The sequence below is a fragment of the Somniosus microcephalus genome, chromosome 11 (assembly GCF_052327205.1).
Source record: "Somniosus microcephalus isolate GS21.2 chromosome 11, FLI_Smic_1.0, whole genome shotgun sequence".
NCBI lineage: Eukaryota > Metazoa > Chordata > Chondrichthyes > Squaliformes > Somniosidae > Somniosus > Somniosus microcephalus.
The window spans coordinates 107,307,248-107,333,025 of record NC_140997.1 but is presented as its reverse complement, the minus strand read 5'-3'; the positions used below and the strand labels follow the sequence as shown (position 1 = coordinate 107,333,025).

At 48.2% G+C, this 25,778-nt stretch overlaps 1 protein-coding gene across 1 annotated transcript in view; it reads right to left on the bottom strand.

Moving 5' to 3' along the window:
• LOC147110818 (FYVE, RhoGEF and PH domain-containing protein 5-like) overlaps positions 1–25,778 on the bottom strand; it is a 1,561,072-nt gene that overhangs the window by 1,432,529 nt on the left and 102,765 nt on the right. Inside the window, exon 2 of the mRNA XM_085999968.1 lies at positions 15,891–19,912. Coding sequence (XP_085856094.1) covers positions 15,891–19,912 — 4,022 coding nt within the window. The remainder of the gene's footprint in view (positions 1–15,890; positions 19,913–25,778) is intronic.

The following is a 25,778-nucleotide window of genomic DNA, read 5'->3' as shown; positions in this document are numbered from 1 at the left end:
ATATACTAATGAACGAGTCATCAGATATTAATGAACGATTCCTCAGACACTAATGAACATGACATCAGACACTAATGACTGAGTCATCAGACACTAATGAACATGACATCAGACAGTAATGAACGTGACATGAGACAGTAATGAACGTGACATGAGACACTAATGAACGAGGCATCAGATACTAATAGAACCTGTGATCAGAAACTAATGAATGAGTCATCAGATGCTAATTAATGAATCATCAGGTGTTAATGAACATGATATCAGACACTAATGAACGTGTCATCGGATACTAATGAACGAGTCATCAGATACTATTCAAAGAATCATCAGAAGCTAGTGAACGTGTCATGAGATACTAATGAATGAGTCATCAGATACTTAAGAACGTGTCATCAGACACTAATGAAGGCGTCATCAGATATTAATGAACATGACATCAGACACTAATGAAGGAGTCGTCAGATACTAATGAACGAGTCATCAGATAATGAACGAGTCAACAGATACTAATGAACGTGTCATCAGAAACTAATGAACATGTCATCAGATACTAATGAATGAGTCATCAGATATTAATGAATGACTCCTCAGATACTAATGAACGTGACATCAGACACTAATGAACGAGTCATCAGGTACTAATGAAACTGTGATCAGACACTAATGAACGAGTCATCAGATATTAATGAACATGTCATCAGAAACTAATGAACAAGACAACAGACACTAATGAACGAGTCGTCAGATATTAATGAACGTGTCATCAGAAACTAATGAACAAGACAACAGACACTAATGAATGAGTCGTCAGACACTAATGAACGTGACATCAGACATTAATGAACGTTTTATCAGATACTAATGAAAATGAAATCAAACACTAATGAACGAGTCATCACATATTAATGAACGTGTCATCAGATACTAATGAACGTGTCATCAGATACTAATGAATGAGTCATCAGATAATGAACGTGACATCAGACACGAATGAATGTGACATCAGACACTAATAAACGAGCCATGAGACACTAATCAGCGTGTCATCAGATACTAATGAATGTGTCATCAGATGTTAATGAACGAGTCATCAGATAATAATGAACGTGACATCAGAAACTAATGAAAGAGTCATCAGACACTAATGACCGTGACAAGGCGTCATCAGATACTAATGAACATGACATCAGACACTAATGAAGGAGTCATCAGATACTAATGAACGTGACATCAGAAACTAATGAAAGAGTCATCAGACACTAATGACCGTGACAAGGCGTCATCAGATACTAATGAACATGACATCAGACACTAATGAAGGAGTCATCAGAAAGTAATGAACGAGTCATCAGATAATGAACGAGTCCAAAGATGTGCGGGTTAGGTTGATTGGCTATGATAAATTGACCCTTAGTGTTAGGGGGATTAAATACGTGGGGTTACGGGGATAGGGTGGGACATGTGTTGGTGTAGGGGTTATGGGGATCGGGTGGGATATGTGTCGGTGCAGGCTCGATGGGCCAAAATGGCCTCTGTCTGCAGTGTGGGGTTTCTGTGATTCTGTGATTCAACAGATACTAATGAACGTGTCATCAGATACTAATGAACGTGTCATCAGATACTAATGAATGAATCATCAGATAATGAACTAGTCATCAGATACCAATGAGCAAGTCATCAGATAATGAACATGACATCAGACACGAATGAATGAGTCATCAGACACTAATGAGCGTGTCATCAGATACTGAAGAACGTGTCATCCGATACTAATTAACCTGTCATCAGATACTAATGAACAAGTCATCAGATACTAATGAACGAGTCATCAGATACTAATGAACCTGTCATCAGATACTAATCAATGAGTCATCAGATACTAATGTACGTGATAGCAGATACTAATGAACGCGACATCAGACACTAATGAACGTGTCATCAGATACTAATGAAACTGTGATCAGATACTAATGAACGTGTCATCAGATACTAATGAACGAGTCATCAGATAATGAACGAGTCATCAGATACTAATGAACGAGTCATCAGATATTAATGAACGATTCCTCAGATACTAATGAACGTGTCATCAGACACTAATGAACGTGACATCAGATGCTAATGAACGAGTCATCAGACACTAATGAATGAGTCATCAGATATTAATGAATGAGTCATCAAATAATAATGAACGAGTCATCAGATACTAAGGAACGTGATATCAGACACTAATGAACGTGACATCAGATGCTAATGAACGAGTCATCAGACACTAATGAATGAGTCATCAGATACTAATGAATGAGTCATCAAATAATAATGAATGAGTCATCAGATACTAATGAACATGACATCAGACAGTAATGAACGTGACATCAGACACTAATGAACGAGTCATCAGATACTAATAGAACCTGTGATCAGAGACTAATGAATGAGTCATCATATGCTAATGAATGAATCATCAGGCATTAATGAACATGATATCAGACACTAATGAACGTGTCATCAGATACTAATGAACGAGTCATCACACACTACTGAACGTGACATCAGACACTGTAGAATGTGTCAGCAGGTCCTAATCAATGGATCATCACATACTAATGAACGTGACACATTCATTAGTATCTGATGACACGTTCATTAGTGTCTGATGACATGTTCATTGGTATCTGATGACTCGTTCATTAGTATCTGATGACACGTTCATTAATATCTGATACGTTCATTAGTGTCTGATGTCATGTTCATTAGTATCTGATGGCTCATTCATTAGTGTTTGATTTCACGTTCATTAGTGTCTGATGTCACGTTCATTAGTGATGATGTCACATTCACTAGTATCTGACACATTCATTAGTATCTGATGACTCGTTCATTAGTGTTTGATGTCACGTTCATTAGTGTCTGATGTCAATGAACGTGACATCAGACACTAATGAACTTGTCATCAGACTCTAATGAACGTGTGATCAGACACTAATGAATGTATCAGATATTAATGAACGTGAAATCAGCTACTAATGAACGAGTCATCAGACACTAATGAACATGACATCAGATACTAATGAACGTGTCATCAGATACTAATGAATGAGTCATCAGACACTAATGAACATGACATCAGGCACTAATGAACGTGTCATCAGATACTAATGAACCTATCAGTTACTAATGATCTAGTCATCAGATACTAATGAACGAGTCATTAGATACTAATGAACATGACATCAGACAGTAATGAACGTGACATAAGACACTAATGAAAGAGTCATCAGATAATAATAGAACCTGTGATCAGATACTAATGAAAGAGTCATCAGATACTATTCAACGAATCATCAGATACTAATGAACGAGTCATCAGATACTAATGAACGAGTCATCACACACTACTGGACGTGACATCAGACACTGTAGAATGTGTCAGTAGAGCCTAATCAATGAATCATCACATACTAATGAACGTGACACATTCATTAGTGTCTGATGACACGTTCATTAGTGTCTGATGACACGTTCATTGGTATCTGATGACACCTTCATTGGTATCTGATGACTCGTTCATTAGTATCTGATGACACTTTCATTAATATCTGATACGTTCATGAGTGTCTGATGTCACATTCATTAGTATCTGATGACTCATTCATTAGTGTCTGATGTCACGTTCATTAGTGTCTGATGTCACGTTCATTAGTGATGATGTCATGTTCATTAGTGTCTGATGACCCATTCATTAGTGTCTGATGTCACGTTCACTAGTATCTGATGACACATTCATTAGTATCTGATGACTCGTTCATTAGTGTTTGATGTCACGTTCATTAGTGTCTGATGTTAATAAACGTGACATCAGACACTAATGAACGTGTCATCAGACACAAATGAACGTCTCATCAGAAACTAATGAACGTGACATCAGATACTAATGAACGAGTCATCAGACACTAATGAACATGACATCAGGTACTAATGAACATGTCACCAGACACTAATGAACATGACATCAGATACTAATGAACGTGTCAGCAGATACTAATGAACATGACATCAGATACTAATGAACATGTCACCAGACACTAATGAACGTGACATCAGATACTAATGAACGAGTCATCAGACACTAATGAACATGACATCAGATACTAATGAACATGTCACCAGACACTAATGAACATGACATCAGATACTAATGAATGAGTCATCAGACACTAAGGAACGTGACATCAGGCACTAATGAACGAGTCATCAGATACTAATGAACCTATCAGTTACTAATGAACTAGTCATCAGATACTAATGAACGAGTCATCAGATACTAATGAACGAGGCATAGAAACATAGAAGATAGGAGTAGGAGTAGGCCATTCGGCCCCTCGAGCCTGCTCCGCCATTGAATTAGATCATGGCTGATCATCCAAATTCAGTACCCTGTCCCTGCCTTCTCTCCATATCCCTTGATCCCTTTAGCCTTAAGAAATATATCTAACTCCTTCTTGAATATATATAATGAATTGGGCTCTACTACCTTCTGTGGTAGAGAATTCCACAGGTTCACCACTCTCTGGGTGAAGAAATTCCTCCTCATCTCTGTCCTAAATGGCTTACCCATTATCCTTAGACTGCGACCCCTGGTTCTGGACTCCCCGGCCATTGGGAACATCCTTCCTGCATCTAGTCTGTCTAGTCCTGTTAGAATTTTATAAGTTTCAATGAGATCCCCTCTCATTCTTCTAAACTCCAGCGAGTATAAGCCCAATCGACCCAATCTCTCCTCAGACGTCATTCCTGCCATCCCAGGTATCAGCCTGGTGAATCTTCGCTGCACTCCCTCCATGGCAAGAACACTAATCAGACACTAATGAACGAGTCATCAGATGCGAATGAACGACTCATCAGATACTAATGAATTAGTCATCAGACAATAACGAACATGACATCGGACACTAACGAATGTGTCATCAGATACTAATGAACGTGATATCAGCCATTAATGAACGCGTCATCAGATACTAATGAACGTGACATCAGATACTAAAGAACGAGTCATCAGACACTAATGAACCTATCAGTTACTAATGAACTAGTCATCAGTTACTAATGAACTAGTCATCAGATACTAATGACGAGTCATCAGACACTAATGACTGAGTCATCAGATGCGAATGAACGACTCATCTCTCTCTCGGTCTCACTCTCACTCTCTCTCCAGCCTGCTCCTATGTCTCTCTCTCTTTCTCTCTCGGTCTTTCTCCGGCCTGCTCCTATCTCTCTGTTCTTCTCTCTCTTGGTTTTTATCCGGCCTGCTCCGATCTCTCAATTCAATTCAATTCAATTCAAATCGCTTTATTGGCATGACAAGTTACATCTTATGTTGCCAAAGCATCAAAAAACATTCATGTTTGTACACAAAAATACAGATCTAACCATACAGTGTATAAACAGATATATCCGAGTGTATAAATATACTTTCATATAATTTATATATACTCTTTTCTTATATTTAGTGGTTGTCCCTCTGTTTATGGCAAGCTGTAACATAGTGTGCCGCTAGTGTTACACAATTTCTCTCTTCCCCTAGTAGGTATGGGAGTTTTTGGTCGTCATTCAAATTTCTGAATTCCGGGCATATTTTTGTGAATTTTGGGTAGAAATTCTCCCTTATGCCCTGATATTTTCTATAAGCTGTGAGGAAGTGCATCTCTGTATCCACCATTCCCTGACTGCAGTGAGAGCATATCCTGTCCTCTCTTGGTAGTTGGGTCTGCCTTGTCTACCTTTTTCGATCGCCAGGTTATGTTCACTTAGTCTGTACATTGTCAAGGTTTTTCTCAGTTTGCTATCCTTTACCATGGTCAGGTAATCAGCCATGTTGTATTGTCTGTTTAGGGCCAAGTAGCAATTGAGTTTGCTTTGGGTTTTTGTTGTTTCTGCCCAATATGACAGATATTTTTCCTTTTGTTTAGTGACGATTGTGTTGGGTCGAATTCTTTGTGTTACGCTGTCACTGTCCTGGGGCTGGTTATTGTTAGTAGTGTTAGTAGTTACTTCACTGAGTCCCAGGACTAGTTGACTGAGGGTATTCTTCTTTATGGTCCTCTCTTGGCATTTCAGGGCTTCGTAATGATCGCATTGGGGGTTGCTCATTTCTTGGTGTTTCCAAAATTTGGTGGCTCTTTTTTGGATAGTGGTTATTAATGGATATTGGCCTAGTTCTGCCCTGCATGCATTGTTTATGGTTTTCCTTTGAGTCTGGAGGATATTTTTACAGAATTCTGCATGTAGGATCTCAATTGGGTGATTGTCCCATTTTGCAAATTCTTGTTGTGTTAGCGGTCCCCACACTTCACTGCCATAGAGTGCAATTGGTTCAATTACTGATTTGAAAATTTTGAGCCAAATGCTAATTGGGATTTCTATTTGGATTGATTTTTTAATGGCATAGAAAGCCCTTCGTGCTTTCTCTTTCAGTTCATTCACAGCCAGTTTGAAATTTCCCGTAGAACTGATTTTTAAGCCCAAGTATGTGTAGTTAGTGGTTTGTTCAATTTTGGTTGTTCCTAGTGTGAAATTTATTTTGGGTCCCTGATGTCTGGATCTTTGCTGGAACACAAGGACTTTGGTTTTTTTGGGGATTTATTGACAGTGCCCAAGTCTGGCAGTACGACTCCAGCAGATCCAGGTTCTGCTGTAGACCCTCCTTAGTTGGTGACAGCAGAACCAGGTCATCTGCATAGAGGAGGAATTTAACCTTGGATTCATGTAGGGTGAGGCCGGGTGCTGTAGATTGCTCAAGTAGTTTTGCCAATTCATTTATGTAAATATTAAAGAGTGTCAGTGAGATTGGCGAGCCCTGCGTCACCCCCCGCCCCTGTGAGCAGTATTTTGTTTGTTTGTCTCCAATTTTTACTGCACATTTGTTGTTTGTATACATTGATTTAATTACATCATATGTTGCTCCCCCTACACCGCTTTCGATAAGTTTCCGGAATAAACCGTCATGCCAGATGGAATCGAAAGCCTTCTGGAAATCTATAAAGCATGCGTAGATTTTGCTTTTGTTTTGATGAACGTGTTTGTCAATTAGGGTCTGTAGGGTGAAGATATGATCTGATGTTCTATAGTTTGGCAGGAATCCAATTTGGCTTTTACTCAAGACATTCTGCTCCTCAAGGAAGTTTATAAGTCTTTTGTTTATGATACTACAGAATACCTTCCCCAGGTTACTGTTTACACAGATGCCTCAATAGTTATTTGGGTCGACTTTGTCCCCACTTTTGTATATGGGCATTATGAGTCCTTTGTTCCAGATATCAGGGAAGTAACCGACACTCAGAACCAAGTTGAAGAGTTTTAGGATAGCCAGTTTCATTTTATCGTCCGTGTGTTTAATCATCTCGCTTAGTATGCCGTCTGCCCCGCAAGCTTTTCCGGGTCGCAGGTCCTTGAGTTTTTCAAAAAGTTCTTTTTCTGTTATTATGGAGTCTAGCGGGTTTTGGTTATCTTTTATGGCCATTTCGAGGTTTTCCAGTTTTTTGCATATTTGGTGTTGCTCTGGCCTTAGTGTGTTTTTCTGGTATAATTTTTCAAAGTGGTTTTCCCATGTGTCTCCATTTTGAATGGCCAATTCGTCGTGTTGTTTTTTGTGTAATGTATTCCAGTTGTCCCAGAAACAATTGGAATCAATGGATTCCTCAATGGAGCTGAGTGTATTCTTAATATATTGCTCTTTTTTGGTTCTGAGTGTGTTTCTGTATTGTGTTAGTGTCTGACAATAAGCAAGGCGTAATTCCTCGTTTTCTGGATGTCTCTCTCTATGTCTTTCGCCGGCCTGCTCCTATCTCTCTCTCTCTCTTCCTCTCCCTCTCGGTCTTTCTCTGGCCAGTCCCTGTCTCTCTCTCTCTTGGTCTTTCTCAGGCCTGCTCCCATCTCTCTCAGTCTTTCTCTGGCCTGCTTCTCTCTCTCTCTCTCTCTTTGTCTTTCTCTGGCCTGCTCCTATCTCTCTCTCTCTCTTCCTCTCCCTCTCTGTCTTTCTCTGGCCTGTCCCTCTCTCTCTTGGTCTTTCTCCGGCCTGCTCCTATCTCTCTCTCTCTCTCTCTCGGTCATTCTCTGGCCTGCTCCTATCTCTCTCTCTCTCTCCCTCTCGGTCTTTCTCTGGCCTGCTCCTATCTCTCTCTCTCTCTCTCGGTCTTTCTCTGGCCTGCTCCTATCTCTCTCTCTCTCTCTCTCTCTCTCTCTTTCTCTGGCCTGCTCCTATCTCTCTCTCTCTCTCTCCCTCTCGGTCTATCTCCGGCCTGCTCCTATCTCTCACTCTCTCTCTGTCTTTCTCTGGCCTGCTCCTATCTCTCTCTCTCTCTCTCTCTCTCCCTCTCGGTCTATCTCCGGCCTGCTCCTATCTCTCACTCTCTCTCTGTCTTTCTCTGGCCTGCTCCTATCTCTCTCTCTCTCTCTCTCTCTCTCTTTCTCTGGCCTGCTCCTATCTCTCTCTCTCGGTCTTTCTCTGGCCTGCTCCTATCTCTCTCTCTCTCGGTCTTTCTCCGGCCTGCTCCTATCTCTCTCTCTCTCGGTCTTTCTCTGGCCTGCTCCTATCTCTCTCTCTCTCGGTCTTTCTCTGGCCTGCTCCTATCTCTCTCTCTCTCGGTCTTTCTCTGGCCTGCTCCTATCTCTCTCTCTCTCTCCCCCTCTCGGTCTTTCTCTGGCCTGCTCCTATCTCTCTCCCTCTCTCTCTCTCTCGGTCTTTCTCTGGCCTGCTCCTATCTCTCTCTCTCTCGGTCTTTCTCCGGCCTGCTCCTATCTCTCTCTCTCTCGGTCTTTCTCCAGCCTGCTCCTATCTCTCTCTCTCTCTCGGTCTTTCTCTGGCCTGCTCCTATCTCTCTCTCGGTCTTTCTCCGGCCTGCTCCTTGTAATGTATGTACCTTTAAGGGGAGAACTACTTTTTACAGTTCCTGTATACTGTAGTATCAGCAGTGACCACACCTGTATATAAACCCTGAGTAGTGATCTGTATAGTTAGTTCTAGAGTAACCCTCATTCAGTAAACACCTGTTGATCGTTCCCTGCAGCCTGGTTGTCTAATTATTGAAGGACACAACATCAAGATACACGGATCTAACATTGGCGATGAGCAGATTCAAACCTACCTGCAACTCTGCATCACCTCCCAGGGATTCGCTCCTGGAGAACAGTGGAAGAAGGCCGAGTCCAGAAGCACAGGCGTCGACCACGGGAAACCCCCCAGTCATCCAGCGGAGATTTGAGCATCGCAGTGGAGGCTGTCGAGAGTCAGGCTTGGCTTTCCAGTCATGGTGGTCCAGCGAAATGGGCTGGCTACAGGTACTGCGCAGTCCGTTCCCGCACAGCGGTGGTTAGAGCCGACCGACGGCATAGAAAAAGGCCGAGCAGCATCAATGGGGGAGAGAGAGAGAGGGTAGAGCGCACAGGGCACAGCTGGTGTTCAGGACCGAGTGGCGTCAATGGGGGAGAGAGGCAAGAGAGAGCAGAGCACAGCCGGTGTTCAAGGGCCGAGCAGCGTCAATGGGGGAGAGAGGTGCGCAGGAAAACGCGCAGAGCGCAGCTGGTGTTCAAGGGCCGAGCAGCGTCAGCAGGGAAGAAAGGAAAGTGCAGGAGATGCCATTTTAAGCCGCAGCGGGGAAGAAAGGAAAGCACGGGAGACACCATTTTAAGCCAGTCTAACCACACCCAAAAATGCCGAAGGGTGGCAGTATCACAGCGTTCGACAATGAAGTCAAAGATTGGATGACATATATCGAACGCATAGAAGTATACTGCAAGGCGAATGAAGTGCCAGATGACAAGAAAGCGTTGGTATTGTTGAATTCAATGGGTGCAAAAACGTATGGCTTACTACGAAACCTAGTAACCCCAGAGAAGCCAGTAGAAAAGGATTTTGAAAACATAGTGTCAATCCTACAGGACCACTTAAAACCCACACCGCTGCTGATAGCAGAAAGATTTAAGTTTCACAAAAGGAACCAGCATAAAGATGAAAGTAATGCTGAGTATTTAACGGAACTGCGCAAGCTATCGAAACACTGCCAGTTTGGAACGGGACTAGCAAATACTTTAAGGGACAAGTTTGTGTGTGGGCTTCAAAGTGAAGGAACCCAGAAACGGCTTCTATCAGAAAAGGATCTTACGCTGGACAAGGCTTTCAGCATTGCAGTATCACATGAAGCAGCAGCATGGGGCGCGGCAGAGATACAACGGAGATCGCAAGAATATGGCACAAATGAAATGTCATACGGAACAGTGAAGTGCTATAGCTGCGGCAGAACAACACACGACCATAATGATTGCTGGTTCAAGGACAAAGTGTGCAGACAGTGTGGAAAAGTAGGACACATAGCAAGAATCTGCAGGTCGGGAAAGAAAACCAGCAGCAAGAAATCTCCACAGGAGAAGTACAAGAAGGTACATAAGGTGACGGAGAGTAGTTCAGACGAACAGAAAAGTGATACAGACTCCGGAAGCAAGGAGCTGGGTTGTCTGAAACTACATAATGTGATCAAAACGGAGGATCACCAAACTATCTGGGTCACGCTCAAGATAGCAGGAGTCCAAGTGAAAATGGAATTGGACACAGAATCAGCCCTAACAGTCATAAACTGAAGGGACGACAAGCGGCTATTCTCACATATACCCTTGAGAGATACAAAGATTGTCTTGAAGACGTACACGGGGCAAAAAGTCTACCACAAAGGGATAATAAGGGTGAACGTTATATATAACAGCAAGGAAACACCAAATATGAACCTATATGTATTGCCAGATGGAGGACCACCACTACTAGGACGTGAATGGATCCAGAAGATACAGCTAGATTGCCATTACATACAAGCACTGACTGTAGATGCCAAAAAGGATGACGACGTCACACCTGGACGACTGTCAAAAATGCTAACTGACGCACAAGAAGTGTTCCAGTAGGGACTCGGAACACTCAAAGAAATAACAGCGACGATCAAAATAGAGGAAAATGCAAGCCCAAAGTTTTTTTAGGCCTTATGCGATCCGCCCAGCCGTCGAAGCAGAGCTGGAAGGTTTGGAACGTTCAGGAGTACTGTCCAAAGTGGACTGGAGCGAGTGGGCTACACCCATCGTTCCTGTAATGAAGAGGTCATTGAGTAATACGCCTGGGGAACCAAAGAACGTTCGCATCTGTGGGGACTTTAAGGTGACAGTGAACCCAGTCCTTCACACTGTACAATATCCGCTTCCGCGGATTGAAGATATTTTCGCCTCGCTATCTGGAGGGAAATGCTTCACTAAGATTGATCTGGCCCAGGCGTACCTGCAAATGGAGGTAGAAGAAGCCTCGAAACAGTACCTCACGATCAACACTCATAATGGTCTCTACCAATACAACTGGCTGGTGTTCGGGGTAGCATCAGCTCTGGCTATTTGGCAAAGGGCAATGGAACAAGTCCTGCAAGAGATTCCAGGGACCCAGTGTTATTTGGACGACATCCTGGTCACGGGCGAAAATGACAGTGATCACCTCACCAACCTAGAGCAGGTGCTCACTAGATTGAAGGAATATGGGCTCTGAGCTAATCGCCACAAATGCGAGTTTTTCCAGAAGCAGATCTCGTATTGTGGCCACGTTATTGATAAAGAGGGGTTACATAATTCCCCTGAAAAGATTGAGGCAGTAGTCAAGGCTCCAGCACCGGAAAATGTGTCACAACTGAGGTCATTCCTCGGGCTGGTGAACTACTACCATAAGTTCTTGCCGAATTTGTCCACCGTACTACACCCACTGAACAACCTACTGCAAACGGGGGTACCATGGAAGTGGAGTGACGAATGTAAATGAGCTTTCCAGAAGAGCAAAGCATTGATCACATCAAAAGAGGTGTTGGCTCATTTCAACCCAGCACTACCAATTTGGTTGGCGTGTGATGCATCACCCTATGGCATTGGAGCGGTGCTGTCGCACAAATTCCCGGATGGCTCGGAGAGGCCAGTAGCCTTTGCGTCTCGGTCACTAACCTCAGCCGAGCATAACTACGCCCAGATTGACAGGGAGGCCCTCAGCCTAGTGTGGGCAGTGAAAAAGTTCAATCACTATCTGCATGGGCAGAAGTTCACCTTGCTGACTGACCACCAACCACTTGTCTCCATCTTTAATCCAAAGAAGGGCGTTCCGGTGATGACTGCACAACGGCTACAAAGATGGTCCCTTTTTCTAGGGGCGCACCAATATGAAATCGAGTATAAGGGCACGAAACAGCATGGAAACGCTGATGGGCTATCACGTCTGCCACTGCCTGCTGCGGAGGAAGCAGCAGCAGTGGATCCTGTCGAAATATTTCATTCGACTATAATTGAATGCTTGCAAGTAACTAACGCTGGTATAGAGAAGGAGACCCGAAATGACCCAACACTGTCTCGGGTATATGATTTGACGGTGAAGGGATGGCCAGCACATGGCGACTCACTGTTGCCAGCATTCTCATCCAGAAGAGAACAGCTGTCAGTATGCCAGGGGACCTTGATGTGTGGATCCCGAGTGGTAATTCCACCCAAGTTAAGGGAGAGAGTGCTCAATGAGCTTCACGAAGGTCATCTGGGAGGGGTGAAAATGAAAAGCCTTGCTAGGGCTTATGTGTGGTAGCCGGGGATCGATCAGCAAATTGAGGACCTGACAAAGAGCTGCTCAGGATGCCAGAAGGTCCAAAATGCACCACCACATGCCCCTCTGCACCCATGGGAGTAGCCCTCATCTCCATGGCAAGGGGTGCATATTGATTTTGCTGGTCCATTCATGGACTCAATGTTTTTAATAGCTGTGGATGAGCACTCGAAATTGCCTGAGGTGATCAAAATGTCCTCCACCACCACGGAGAAAACTATTGCAGTCCTACGGACCATTTTTGCCAGGAACGGCTTGCCAGAGCAGATTTGCTCTGAGAACGGACCACAGTTTGTGCCCGAAGAGTTTCGAAGATTTATGAAAAGGAATGGGGTAAGGCATTAGACATCCGCCCCGTATCATCCAGCCACAAATGGATTGGCTGAGAGGTTCGTACAAACTTTTAAAAAAGCAGTAAGGGCCATGTGCGATGATGACATTCCACTGCAGCATAAGGTGGACAATTTCCTGTTAGTCTACAGAAATGCGACGCATGCTGTCACCAACCAGGCCCCGGCCATGATGTTCCTTAACCGAAGGTTGAGATCTCATCTGGATTTGCTCAGACCAACTGTACGAAGAGATGTTGAGAATAAGCAATTCCAGCACATCAATGAGAAGCCGACAAGGAGCTTCAATGTAGGGCAACCAGTCTTGGCCCGCGACTACCGAACAGAGAAATGGCAACCAGGAACGATATGCACACGGCAGGGGCCACTAATGTACACAGTGGATGTTGGGGAGAACATTGTGAGATGCCATGCTGACCAGATCCTAGAGTCACAGGAACGAGTCAACCCCATGCCTCGCCCATACGTACCTGGTGATGAACCCAATGTACAGGTAGCATCTACCCCAGAAACAGTAGCATCGGAAGCTGATGAACCAACCGACGATAGGTGGCCAGAATCGCCTCCGCACCAAGAGCAAGACACTCAGGAAAGGCGCTATCCAGAAAGGGTCAGGAAGCCTCCCCAAAGACTGAATTTATAAATAGACTATTTTCAGCTAATGTTGCATGTTAAAAGTGTTAATTGTAATTAGTTTGATATTTAATTGTTAAATGAGTGTTATGGACTGTTAATCTAAAAGGGGAGGAATTGTAATATATGTACCTTTAAGGGGAGAACTACTTTTTACAGCTCCTGTATACTGTAGTACCGGCAGTGACCACACCTGTATATAAACCCTGAGTAGTGATCTGTACAGTTGGTTCTAGAGTAACCCTCATTCAGTACGCATCTGTTGGTCGTTCCCTGCAGTCTTTTGTCTGATTATTGAAGGACACAACATCAAGATACATGGATCTAACACTCCTATCTCTCTCTCTTCCTCTCTCTCTCGGTCTTTCTCTGGCCTGCTCCTATCTCTCTCTCGGTCTTTCTCTGGCCTGCTCCTATCTCTCTCTCTCTCGGTCTTTCTCTGGCCTGCTCCTATCTCTCTCTCTCTCGGTCTTTCTCTGGCCTGCTCCTATCTCTCTCTCTCTCGGTCTTTCTCTGGCCTGCTCCTATCTCTCTCTCTCTCGGTCTTTCTCTGGCCTGCACCTATCTCTCTCTCTCTCTCTCCGGTCTGCTCCTCTCTCTCTCTCGGTCTTTCTCCAGCCTGCTCCCATCTCTCGCCCTCTGTTTCTCTCTCTCTCTCTCGGTCTTTCTCCAGTCTGCTCATATCTCCATCTCTGTCTCTGTTCCCCTCTCTCGGTCTTTCTCCAGTCTGCTCCTAGCTCTCTCTCTCCGTTCCTCTCTCTCGGTCTTTCTCCAGTCTGCTCATATCTCCATCTCTGTCTCTGTTCCTCTCTCTCGGTCTTTCTCCAGTCTGCTCCTAGCTCTCTCTCTCCGTTCCTCTCTCTCGGTCTTTCTCCAGTCTGCTCATATCTCCATCTCTGTCTCTGTTCCTCTCTCTCGGTCTTTCTCCAGTCTGCTCCTAGCTCTCTCTCTCTCGGTCTTTCTCCAGTCTGCTCCTAGCTCTCTCTCTCCGTTCCTCTCTCTCTCGGTCTTTCTCCAGTCTGCTCCTAGCTCTCTCTCTCCGTTCCTCTCTCTCTCGGTCTTTCTCCTGTCTGCACCTGTCTCTCTCTCTCTCTCTGTTCCTCTCTGGCCTGCTCCTATCTAATCCTGTACCTGTCTCTCGGTCTTTCTCCAGTCTGCTCCTATCTCTGTCTCTCTCTCCATTTCTCTCTCTCTCGGTCTTTCTCCTGTCTGCACCTATCTCTCTCTCTCTCTCTGTTCCTCTCTCAGTTTTTCTCTGGCCTGCTCCAATCTATTCCTGTACCTGTCTCTCGGTCTTTCTCCAGTCTGCTCCTATCTCTGTCTCTCCATTCCTCTCTCTCGGTCTTTCTCCAGTCTGCTCCTATCTCTCTCTCTCTCTGTTCCTCTCTCTCGGTCTTTCTCCAGCCTGCTCATATCTCCCTCTCTCTCTCTGTTCCTCTCTCTCTCAGTTTTTCTCTGGCCTGCTCCTATCTATTCCTGTACCTGTCTCTCGGTCTTTCTCCAGTCTGCTCGAATCTCTATCTCTCTCTCCGTTCCTCTCTCTCGGTCTTTCTCTGGCCTGCTCCTATCTCTCTCCCTCTCTCTCTGTTCCTGTCTCTTGGTCTTTCTCCGGCTTGCTCTTATCTCAATCTCTCCATCCTTCTCTCTCTCTGTCTTTCTCTCGCCTGCTCCTATCTCTCTCTCTCAGTCTATCTCCAGCCTGCTCCCATCTCTCTCTCTCTCTCTCTGTAGTTTGGTCTCCAGCCCATCTCTCACTTCATACAGACTGAGAAACCTTGTATGTTGCTCATTTGGCTTGGCAATTGTTGATCAGTTCCTGGAAGATAACATTTCTGGGTGTAGCTTCCATTAGTTCGTCAGATCCCAATCAGGTCCTGTGGTCTGAATTTTACAAATCTGTCCCCACTCATCGCAGCTGTGTTCCATTCCCAACACCCTCTGCACTCCTGCCCATAGACCGCAACCACACTCTGCCCCCGGCTCAGAATGGGGTCACACGCAACATCACAAGCATGCTCTCCACTCAGCAGCTAGTTTAAACAAGATAAATAAAAGTTGCCATTTGAGATCGAGTGTGCAAAGGTCAGACTGGTATTTGTGTGTCAACTATTTGTCCTCATTACATCTTGACTACGTTACTAGGTCATCACCATTGCACCCCAGTGATGGCTCTCCTGGGCCTGGGGAGCATGAGGAGGGCAACAATAAACTTAATGGATTAACTACCAAAAGGAATATCTCACCTTTCCAGCTCCTGCTCCATGCTCTCGAATGGAGTGAAGCTGCTCATGTCTACATAACCATCATTTTCACAGGCTGAAGAGAAAGCTCTGCTGGGATCTTCAAAGAATTCGGTGAAGGTCCCTGAACAGCCACTCCTTCTGGGCAGGATTTGTATATTTTCATAGTCAGAGCTCACGGCTGGAATGTTCTCATAATCAGAAGAGTCTGTGTTGGGGAAGGAAATGGATCTGGGTTTGGTTAAAGGAAGTGATGTGAAAGAATGCCGAGACCTGTCCTCGAAGGACTCAACCCTGGACACACTTCTGCTGAAGGATTTTGCTGTTCCTTTTCTCTTGCCATCCTTGTAAAATAAGAAGGTGGACGAAGAATGTGATATGTGCATCTTTCCAGAGCGAGTCTTTAACTGTGGCGAGTTACCCAAACTTCTCCGGTCAAAATCCAGGGCCCTTGCTGTATCCGAGGGAGTCTTGCACACATTTACCTCAACCGCAATCTTATTTTCAAACCTCTTCTTAAGTGACAGTTTAATTGGTAAAAAGCGCTTAAAAGATGACTTTTTCTTTGTGCTTTGCTTTAAGTATTTCTCAGGAGATTCATTTTCTAGCGAGAGTGATGGTGAACTTTTGGTTATGGGTTTTTTGGTGATGCTGGCCAGTTGAAATGGAGGGGGAATGTCCACTATTGATGATGGAGTGGAAGCACCAGAAGATGAGAGATGATGATTCTCTTTTGATAAACTGTCTAATGATGCAACTACACATGGCAGTGAGAGATTATCTTCCTTATTCTTTATTCTGCTGTCTTCTAAAAGTGACCCCTCTGTTTCTCTGTAAACAGGAATGGGCAGATCTCTGCCTTCTACAGAATATGAGCGGGGATAGAAAGTGTAATGCTTGTGGTTTGCAGGAAACATCCTTGTGTTTTCAGACACTTTACCTTCCATTTTCACTGGGTCGTGATCTCCTGCAGCTTTTCCACCAGGTTCTTGAAGTAGAGATTCTGGGACAGCCTCTTCTGGGACAGTCTCAGGTACTTTTGCACTAAGAGACTGTGTTCTTGTTCTGGTATTTTTCCAGTCTGCAGTAGCAGCTTTATCAGCTTCTGCCTTACCACCCAATTCATTAACTGGTCCCAAATGATCGCTTGCAAAGTACAAACTTGGCAATCCATCTATTTTACCCGAGTGTCCAGTTTCTTGCTCCATTAGTGGCCCATATTCAGCTCCTGCAGAACACCCTGGAGCACAGTTAGAGATGACAGGACTATCCTCTACTGCAATATTTTCATTACAGATACCCATGCGGTCTTGCCTCCCATCAAACTCTGCTTGTTCTTCAGTTATAGAGATACATACCAACTCCACGGGTTCATCATTTTGACCAAATTCCTCCTTTTCTTCCTGGACACCAACGTCCAACAATATTGCACATGTCTCCTGTTCACCACATCCGCAATTTCCTTCAAAAGTTGATATCTGTGATGATCTTGTTAACTTTCCTTCAACAAGCCCACCTGACTCTTCAGGTGTAGGAACACGTGGTGATTGTGTCTCGCCCACGAGCCCGTCCCCAACCCGCTCCGGTTCACCCACGAGCCCGTCCCCAACTCGCTCCGGTTCACCCACGAGCCCATCCCCAACCCACTCCGGTTCACCCACCAGCCCGTTCCCAACCCGCTCCGGTTCACCCACGAGCCCGTCCCTAACCCGCTCTGGTTCACCCACGAGCCCGTCCCCAACTCGCTCCGGTTCACCCGCGAGCCCGTCCCCAACCCGCTCCGGTTCACCCGCCAGCCCATTCCCAACCCGCTCCGGTTCACCCACGAACCCGTCCCCAATCCGCTCCGGTTCACCCACGAGCCCGTCCCCAACCCGCTCCGGTTCACCCGCCAGCCCGTTCCCAACCCGCTCCGGTTCACCCGCCAGCCCGTCCCCAACTCGCTCCGGTTCACCCGCGAGCCCGTTCCCAACCCGCTCCGGTTCACCCACGAGCCCGTCCCCAACCTGCTCCGGTTCACCCGCCAGCCCATTCCCAACCTGCTCTGGTTCACCCACCAGCCCGTCCCCAACCCGCTCTGGTTCACCCACGAGCCCGTCCCCAACCCGCTCCGGTTCACCCGCCAGCCCGTCCCCAACTCGCTCCGGTTCACCCGCGAGCCCGTTCCCAACCCGCTCCGGTTCACCCACGAGCCCGTCCCCAACCTGCTCCGGTTCACCCGCCAGCCCATTCCCAACCTGCTCTGGTTCACCCACCAGCCCGTCCCCAACCCGCTCTGGTTCACCCACGAGCCCGACCCCAACCTGCTCCGGTTCACCTGCCAGCCCGTCCCCAACTAGCTCCGGTTCACCCACGGGCCCGTCCCCAACCCGCTCCGGTTCACCCGCGAGCCCGTTCCCAACCCGCTCCGGTTCACCCACGAGCCCGTCCCCAACCTGCTCCGGTTCACCCGCCAGCCCATTCCCAACCTGCTCCGGTTCATCCGCCAGCCCGTCCCCAACCCGCTCTGGTTCACCCACGAGCCCGTCCCCAACCTGCTCCGGTTCACCTGCCAGCCCGTCCCCAACTCGCTCCGGTTCACCCACCAGACCCTCCGGTTCACCCACCAGACCCTTTGGTTCGCCCACCAGTCCCACCGGTTCCCCCACCAGTCGCTCCAGTTCGCCCACCAGTCCCACCGGTTCGCCCACCCGTCCCTCCGGTTCGCCCACCAGTCCCACCGGTTCCCCCACCAGTCTCACCGGTTCCCTCACCAGTTCCTCCAGTTCGCCCACCAGTCCCACCGGTTCCCCCAGCAGTCGCTCCGGTTCGCCCACCAGTTCCTCCGGTTCGCCCACCAGTTCCTCCGGTTCGCCCACCAGTCCCACCGGTTCACCCACCCGTCCCTCCGGTTCGCCCACCAGTCCCACCGGTTCCCCCACCAGTCGCTCCGGTTCGCCCACCAGTCTCACCGGTTCCCCCACCAGTTCCTCCGGTTCACCCACCAGTCCCACCGGTTCCCCCAGCAGTCCCTCCGGTTCGCCCACCAGTTCCTCCGGTTCGCCCACCAGTTCCTCCGGTTCGCCCACCAGTCCCACCGGTTCCCCCACCAGTCGCTCCGGTTCGCCCACCCGTCCCTCCCGTTCCTCAGACGTAGCGACACATAATGAGTTTGTTAGCTCCACATGTAATTCGTTGTTGGGTTCACATGTGTACCTGTCTGCTGCTTCTGCAAGAACTTCTTCATAAAACCCATTTTTCTCTTCTGTAATACTTAAGGTTTCATCAGCATTATTATGTGCTGCAGGGAACTTTGATTGAGGCATTTCTTGCAAAAGGCATTCATCCCAAGCAGCATCATTAAGACGAATACCATCATCAGCTTCATCGCAGACGACAACCATTGCAAATGCCTCACTTTCAAAGCACTGCAGGTCCAACTCATCTACATCACTGCATAAACCATAAGTATCTGGATTTGATAGCCTACTGTCTTCTGACTGCACAAACCCATCATCCTCCTGTGGAATTATTCGTTGGCTGCTATCAAGTATTGGAGCCCCAATTTCTCGGCACTTCGCAGTCTCACCTTCTCTCAGAGTGTTACTCTCATCATCTTCACCAGCTGGGGTAAAATCTATTTCTGCATCGGTTGCTGAAATTTCAGTCTCATCCAATGCATCGGAAATTGCAAGATCTTCAACTTCCAGAACTAACAATTGATCAGCTACTGACACTTTCCCATTGGAGCTCCTGTTTAAATTGTTCTTGTGTAAAGTCAGCTTTACCTCAGCTGTTGGCACTTTATTGGGCAAGTTTGGTTTTGGGGCAATTGGTGGCTTAGGGCCCTTAGAAGCAGAAGATACATAAGACCGACCGCCGGATTTTGGTATCTGGGAAGGAATCACCTTTTGAACATCCACTGTTGGTAACCTATCCTGGAGCTTGGGTTTTGGTGCCAAGGGTGGTTTCTTAAATTCTAGAATAAGAAAAACAGAAATTAGCCATTCACCAGTGCAAATATGAGTAGTTCCCAAACCTCCAGTCTGTGATTACACAACTCCCAGGCTGTAGTTCAGTACAACATACAGCAAGGACCAAATGCTGTCAACCTCTGCAATTACTCTTAGTGGTAAAATATGAGGAAAATAAAGAAGGGGGCTGGATTAATGAGGGAGCAGGTTACAGGTAATGGAGAGTGCGGGATTAGTGGAGCGAATAGTGTGCAGGCCTGGAACAGGCCAGGATTAGTGCAGGATAGAGTACAGGCCAGGAACAGGCCGACATTAGTGCAGGATAGAGTACAGGCCAGGAACAGGCCGACATTAGTGCAGGATAGAGTGTACAGGCCGGGATTAGTGCAGGATAGAGTACAGGCCGGGATTAGTGAAGGATAGAGTACAGGCCGGGATTAGTGCAGGATAGAGTACAGGCCGGGATTAGTGCAGGATAGAGTACAGGCCGGGATTAGTGAAGGATAGAGTACAGGCCGGGATTAGTGCAGGATAGAGTACAGGACAGGAACAGGCCGGGATTAGTGCAGGATAGAGTACAGGCCGGGATTAGTGCAGGATAGAGTACAGGCCGGGATTAGTGCAGGATAGAGTACAGGCCGGGATTAGTGAAGGATAGAGTACAGGCCGGGATTAGTGAAGGATAGAGTACAGGCCGGGATTAGTGCAGGATAGCGTACAGGCCGGGATTAGTGCAGGATAGCGTACAGGCCAGGATTAGTGTAGGATAGATTACAGGCTGAGAACAGCCCGGGATTAGTGCAGGGTAGAGTACAGGATGGGATTAGTGCAGGATAGAGTACAGGCAGTGAACAGGCCGGGATTACTGCAGGATAGAGTATAGGACGGGATTAGTGCAGGATAGATTACAGGCCGGGAACACGCTGGGATTAGTGCAGGATAGAGTACAGGTCGGGAACAGGCCGGGATTAGTGCAGGATAGAGTACAGGCCGGGATTAGTGCAGGATAGAGTACAGGACGGGAACAGGCCGGGATTAGTGCAGGATAGAGTACAGGCCGGGATTAGTGCAGGATAGCGTACAGGCCGCGATTAGTGCAGGATAGAGTACAGGCCGGGAACAGGCCGGGATTAGTGCAGGATAGAGTACAGGCCGGGAACAGGCCGGGATTAGTGCAGGATAGAGTACAGGCCGGGAACAGGCCGGGATTAGTGCAGGATAGAGTACAGGCCGGGATTAGTGCAGGATAGAGTACAGGCCGGGAACAGGCTGGGATTAGTGCAGGATAGAGTACAGGCCGGGATTAGTGCAGGATAGCGTATAGGCCAGGATTAGTGTAGGATAGAGTACAGGCCGGGATTAGTGTAGGATAGAGTACAGGCCGGGAACAGGCCGGGATTAGTGCAGGATAGAGTACAGGCCGGGAACCGGCCGGGATTAGTGAAGGATAGAGTACAGGCCAGGAACAGGCCGGGATTAGTGCAGGATGGAGTACAGGCCGGGATTAGTGCAGGATGGAGTACAGGCCAGGATTAGTGCAGGATAGAGTACAGGCCGGGAACACGTCGGGATTAGTGCAGGATAGAGTACAGGACGGGATTAGTGCAGGATAGAGTACAGGACGGGATTAGTGCAGGATAGAATACAGGCCGGGATTAGTGCAGGATAGAATACAGGCCGGGATTAGTGCAGGATAGCGTACAGGCCGGGATTACTGCAGGATAGAGTACAGGACGGGATTAGTGCAGGATAGAATACAGGACGGGATTAGTGCAGGATAGAGTACAGGCCGGGATTAGTGCAGGATAGAATACAGGCCGGGATTAGTGCAGGATAGAGCACAGGCCAGGATTAGTGCAGGATAGAGTATAGGCCGGGAACAGGCCAGGATTAGTGCAGGATAGAGTGCAGGCCGGGAACAGGCTGGGATTAGTGCAGGATAGAGTACAGGCCGGGAACAAGCCGGGATTAGTGCAGGATAGAGTACAGGCCGGGAACAGGCCGGGATTAGTGCAGGATAGAGTACAGGCTGGGAACAAGCCGGGATTAGTGCAGGATAGAGTACAGGCCGGGAACAGGCTGGGATTAGTGCAGGATAGAGTACATGACAGGATTAGTGCAGGATAGAGTACAGGCTGGGAACAGGCCAGGATTAGTGCAGGATAGAGTACAGGACAGGATTAGTGCAGGATAGAGTACAGGCCAGGAACAGTCCGGGATTAGTGCAGGATAGAGTACAGGACAGGATTAGTGCAGGATAGAGTACAGGCCAGGAACAGGCCGGGATTAGTGCAGGATAGAGTGCAGGACGGGATTAGTGCAGGATAGAGTGCAGGCCGGGATGAGTACAGGCCGGGATTAGTGCAGGATAGAGTACAGGCCGGGAACAGGCTCGGTTAGTGCAGGATAGAGTACAGGACGGGAACAGGCTGGGATTAGTGCAGGATAGAGTGCAGGACGGGATTAGTGCAGGATAGAGTACAGGCCGGGAACAGGCTCGGTTAGTGCAGGATAGAGTACAGGACGGGAACATGCTGGGATTAGTGCAGGATACAGTACAGGCCTGGATTCGTGCAGGATAGAGTACAGTCCGGGATTAGTGCTGGATAGAGTACAGGACAGAATTAGTGCAGGATAGAGTACAGGCCAGGAACAGGCCGGGATTAGTGCAGGATAGAGTACAGGACAGGATTAGTGCAGGATAGAGTACAGGCCAGGAACAGGCCGGGATTAGTGCAGGATAGAATGCAGGACGGGATTAGTGCAGGATAGAGTGCAGGACGGGATTAGTGCAGGATAGAGTTCAGGCCGGGATTAGTGCAGGATAGCGTACAGGCCGGGAACAGGCCGGGATTAGTGCAGGATAGAGTACAGGACAGGATTAGTGCAGGATAGAGTACAGGCCAGGAACAGTCCGGGATTAGTGCAGGATAGAGTACAGGACAGGATTAGTGCAGGATAGAGTTCAGGCCGTGAACAGGCCGGGATTAGTGCAGGATAGCGTACAGGCCGGGAACAGGCCGGGATTAGTGCAGGATAGAGTACAGGACAGGATTAGTGCAGGATAGAGTACAGGCCAGGAACAGTCCGGGATTAGTGCAGGATAGAGTACAGGACAGGATTAGTGCAGGATAGAGTACAGGCCAGGAACAGGCCGGGATTAGTGCAGGATAGAGTGCAGGACGGGATTAGTGCAGGATAGAGTGCAGGACGGGATTAGTGCAGGATAGAGTTCAGGCCGTGAACAGGCCGGGATTAGTGTAGGATAGCGTACAGGCTGGGAACAGGCCGGGATTAGTGCAGGATAGAGTACAGGCCAGGAACAGGCCGGGATTAGTGCAGGATAGAGTGCAGGACGGGATTAGGGCAGGATAGAGTACAGGCCGGGATTAGTGTAGGATAGAGTACAGGCCGGGAACAGGCTCAGTTAGTGCAGGATAGAGTACAGGACGGGAACAGGCTGGGATTAGTGCAGGATACAGTGCAGGACGGGATTAGTGCAGGATAGAGTACAGGCCGGGAAGAGGCTCGGTTAGTGCAGGATAGAGTACAGGACGGGAACAGGCTGGGATTAGTGCAGGATAGAGTACAGGCCTGGAACAGGCCGGGATTTGTGCAGGATAGAGTACAGGACAGGAACAGGCCGGGATTAGTGCAGGATAGAATACAGTCCGGGATTAGTGCTGGATAGAGTACAGGACAGAATTAGTGCAGGATAGAGTACAGGCTGGGAACAGGCTGGGATTAGTGCAGGATAGAGTACAGGCCGGGAACAGGATGGGATTAGTGCAGGATAGAGTACAGGATGGGATTAGTGCAGGATAGAGTACAGGCCGGGAACAGGCTGGGTTTAGTGCAGGATAGAGTACAGGCCGGGAACAGTCCGGGATTAGTGCAGGATAGAGTACAGGACAGGATTAGTGCAGGATAGAATACAGGCTGGGAGCAGGCCGGGATTAGTGCAGGTTAGAATACAGGCCGGTATTAGTGCAGGATAGACAGGGAGAGAGAGCGAGCGAGCGACAGGGAGAGAAACATAGAAACATAGAAGATAGGAGCAGGAGCAGGCCATTCAGCCGTTCGAGCCTGCTCCGCCATTCAATGAGATCATGGCTGACCATCCAAATTCAGTACCCTGTCCCTGCCTTCTTCCCATATCCCTTGATCCATTTAGCCTCAAGAAATATATCCAACTCTTTCTTGAATATATTTAATGAACTGGCCTCCACCGCCCTCTGTGGCAGAGAATTCCACAGTTTCACCACTCTCTGGGTGAAGAAATTCCTCCTCATTTCAGTCCTAAATGGCTTACCCCTTATCCTTAGACTATGACCCCTGGTTCTGGACTCCCCGATCATCCGAAACATCCTTCCTGCATCTAGTCTGTCCAGACCTGACAGAATGTTGTAGGTTTCGATGAGATCCCCTCTCAATCTTCTAAACTCCAGTGAGTATAAGCCCAATTGACAAAATCTCTCCTCGTACGTCATTCCTGCAATCCCAGGTAATAGCCTGGTGAATCTTCGCTGCACTCCCTCCATGGCAAGAACGTCATTCCTCAGGTAAGGTGACCAAAACTGCACACAATACTCAAGGTGCGGTCTCACCAAGGCCCTGCACAACTGCAGCAAGACATCCTTGTTCTTGTACTCGAACCCTCTTGCTATGAAGGCCAACTTACCATTTGCCTTCTTAACTGCCTGCTGCACCTGCATGCTTACCTTCAGCGACTGGTGCACAAGAACACCCAGGTCTCTTTGCACTTTCCCATCTCCCAATCTATTGCCATTCACAAAGAGAGAGTGAGCGAGCGACAGGGAGAGCGAGCGAACGACAGAGAGAGAGAACGAGCGAGCGACAGAGAGAGAGAGAGAGCGAGCGACAGGGTGAGAGAACGAGCGAGCGAAAGGGTGAGAGAGCGAGCGAGCGACAGGGTGAGAGCGAGCGAGCGACAGGGTGAGAGAACGAGCGAGCGACAGGGTGAGAGAACGAGCGAGCGACAGGGTGAGAGAGCGAGCGAGCGACAGGGTGAGAGAGCGAGCGAGCGACAGGGTGAGAGAGCGAGCGAGCGACAGGGTGAGAGAGCGAGCGAGCGACAGGGTGAGAGAGCGAGGGAGCGACAGGGAGAGAGAGCGAGGGAGCGACAGGGAGAGAGAGCGAGGGAGCGACAGGGAGAGAGAGCGAGGGAGCGACAGGGAGAGAGAGCGAGGGAGCGACAGGGAGAGAGAGCGAGGGAGCGACAGGGAGAGAGAGCGAGGGAGCGACAGGGAGAGAGAGCGAGGGAGCGACAGGGCGAGAGAGCGAGGGAGCGACAGGGAGAGAGAGCGAGGGAGCGACAGGGAGAGAGAGCGAGGGAGCGACAGGGAGAGAGAGCGAGGGAGCGACAGGGAGAGAGAGCGAGGGAGCGACAGGGAGAGAGAGCGAGGGAGCGACAGGGAGAGAGAGCGAGGGAGCGACAGGGAGAGAGAGCGAGGGAGCGACAGGGAGAGAGAGCGAGGGAGCGACAGGGCGAGAGAGCGAGGGAGCGACAGGGAGAGAGAGCGAGGGAGCGACAGGGAGAGAGAGCGAGGGAGCGACAGGGAGATAGAGCGAGGGAGCGACAGGGAGAGAGAGCGAGGGAGCGACAGGGAGAGAGAGCGAGGGAGCGACAGGGAGAGAGAGCGAGGGAGCGACAGGGAGAGAGAGCGAGGGAGCGACAGGGAGAGAGAGCGAGGGAGCGACAGGGAGAGAGAGCGAGGGAGCGACAGGGAGAGAGAGCGAGGGAGCGACAGGGGGAGAGAGCGAGGGAGCGACAGGGGGAGAGAGCGAGGGAGCGACAGGGAGAGAGAGCTAGGGAGCGACAGGGAGAGAGAGCGAGGGAGCGACAGGGAGAGAGAGCGAGGGAGCGACAGGGAGAGAGAGCGAGGGAGCGACAGGGAGAGCGAGCGAGGGAGCGACA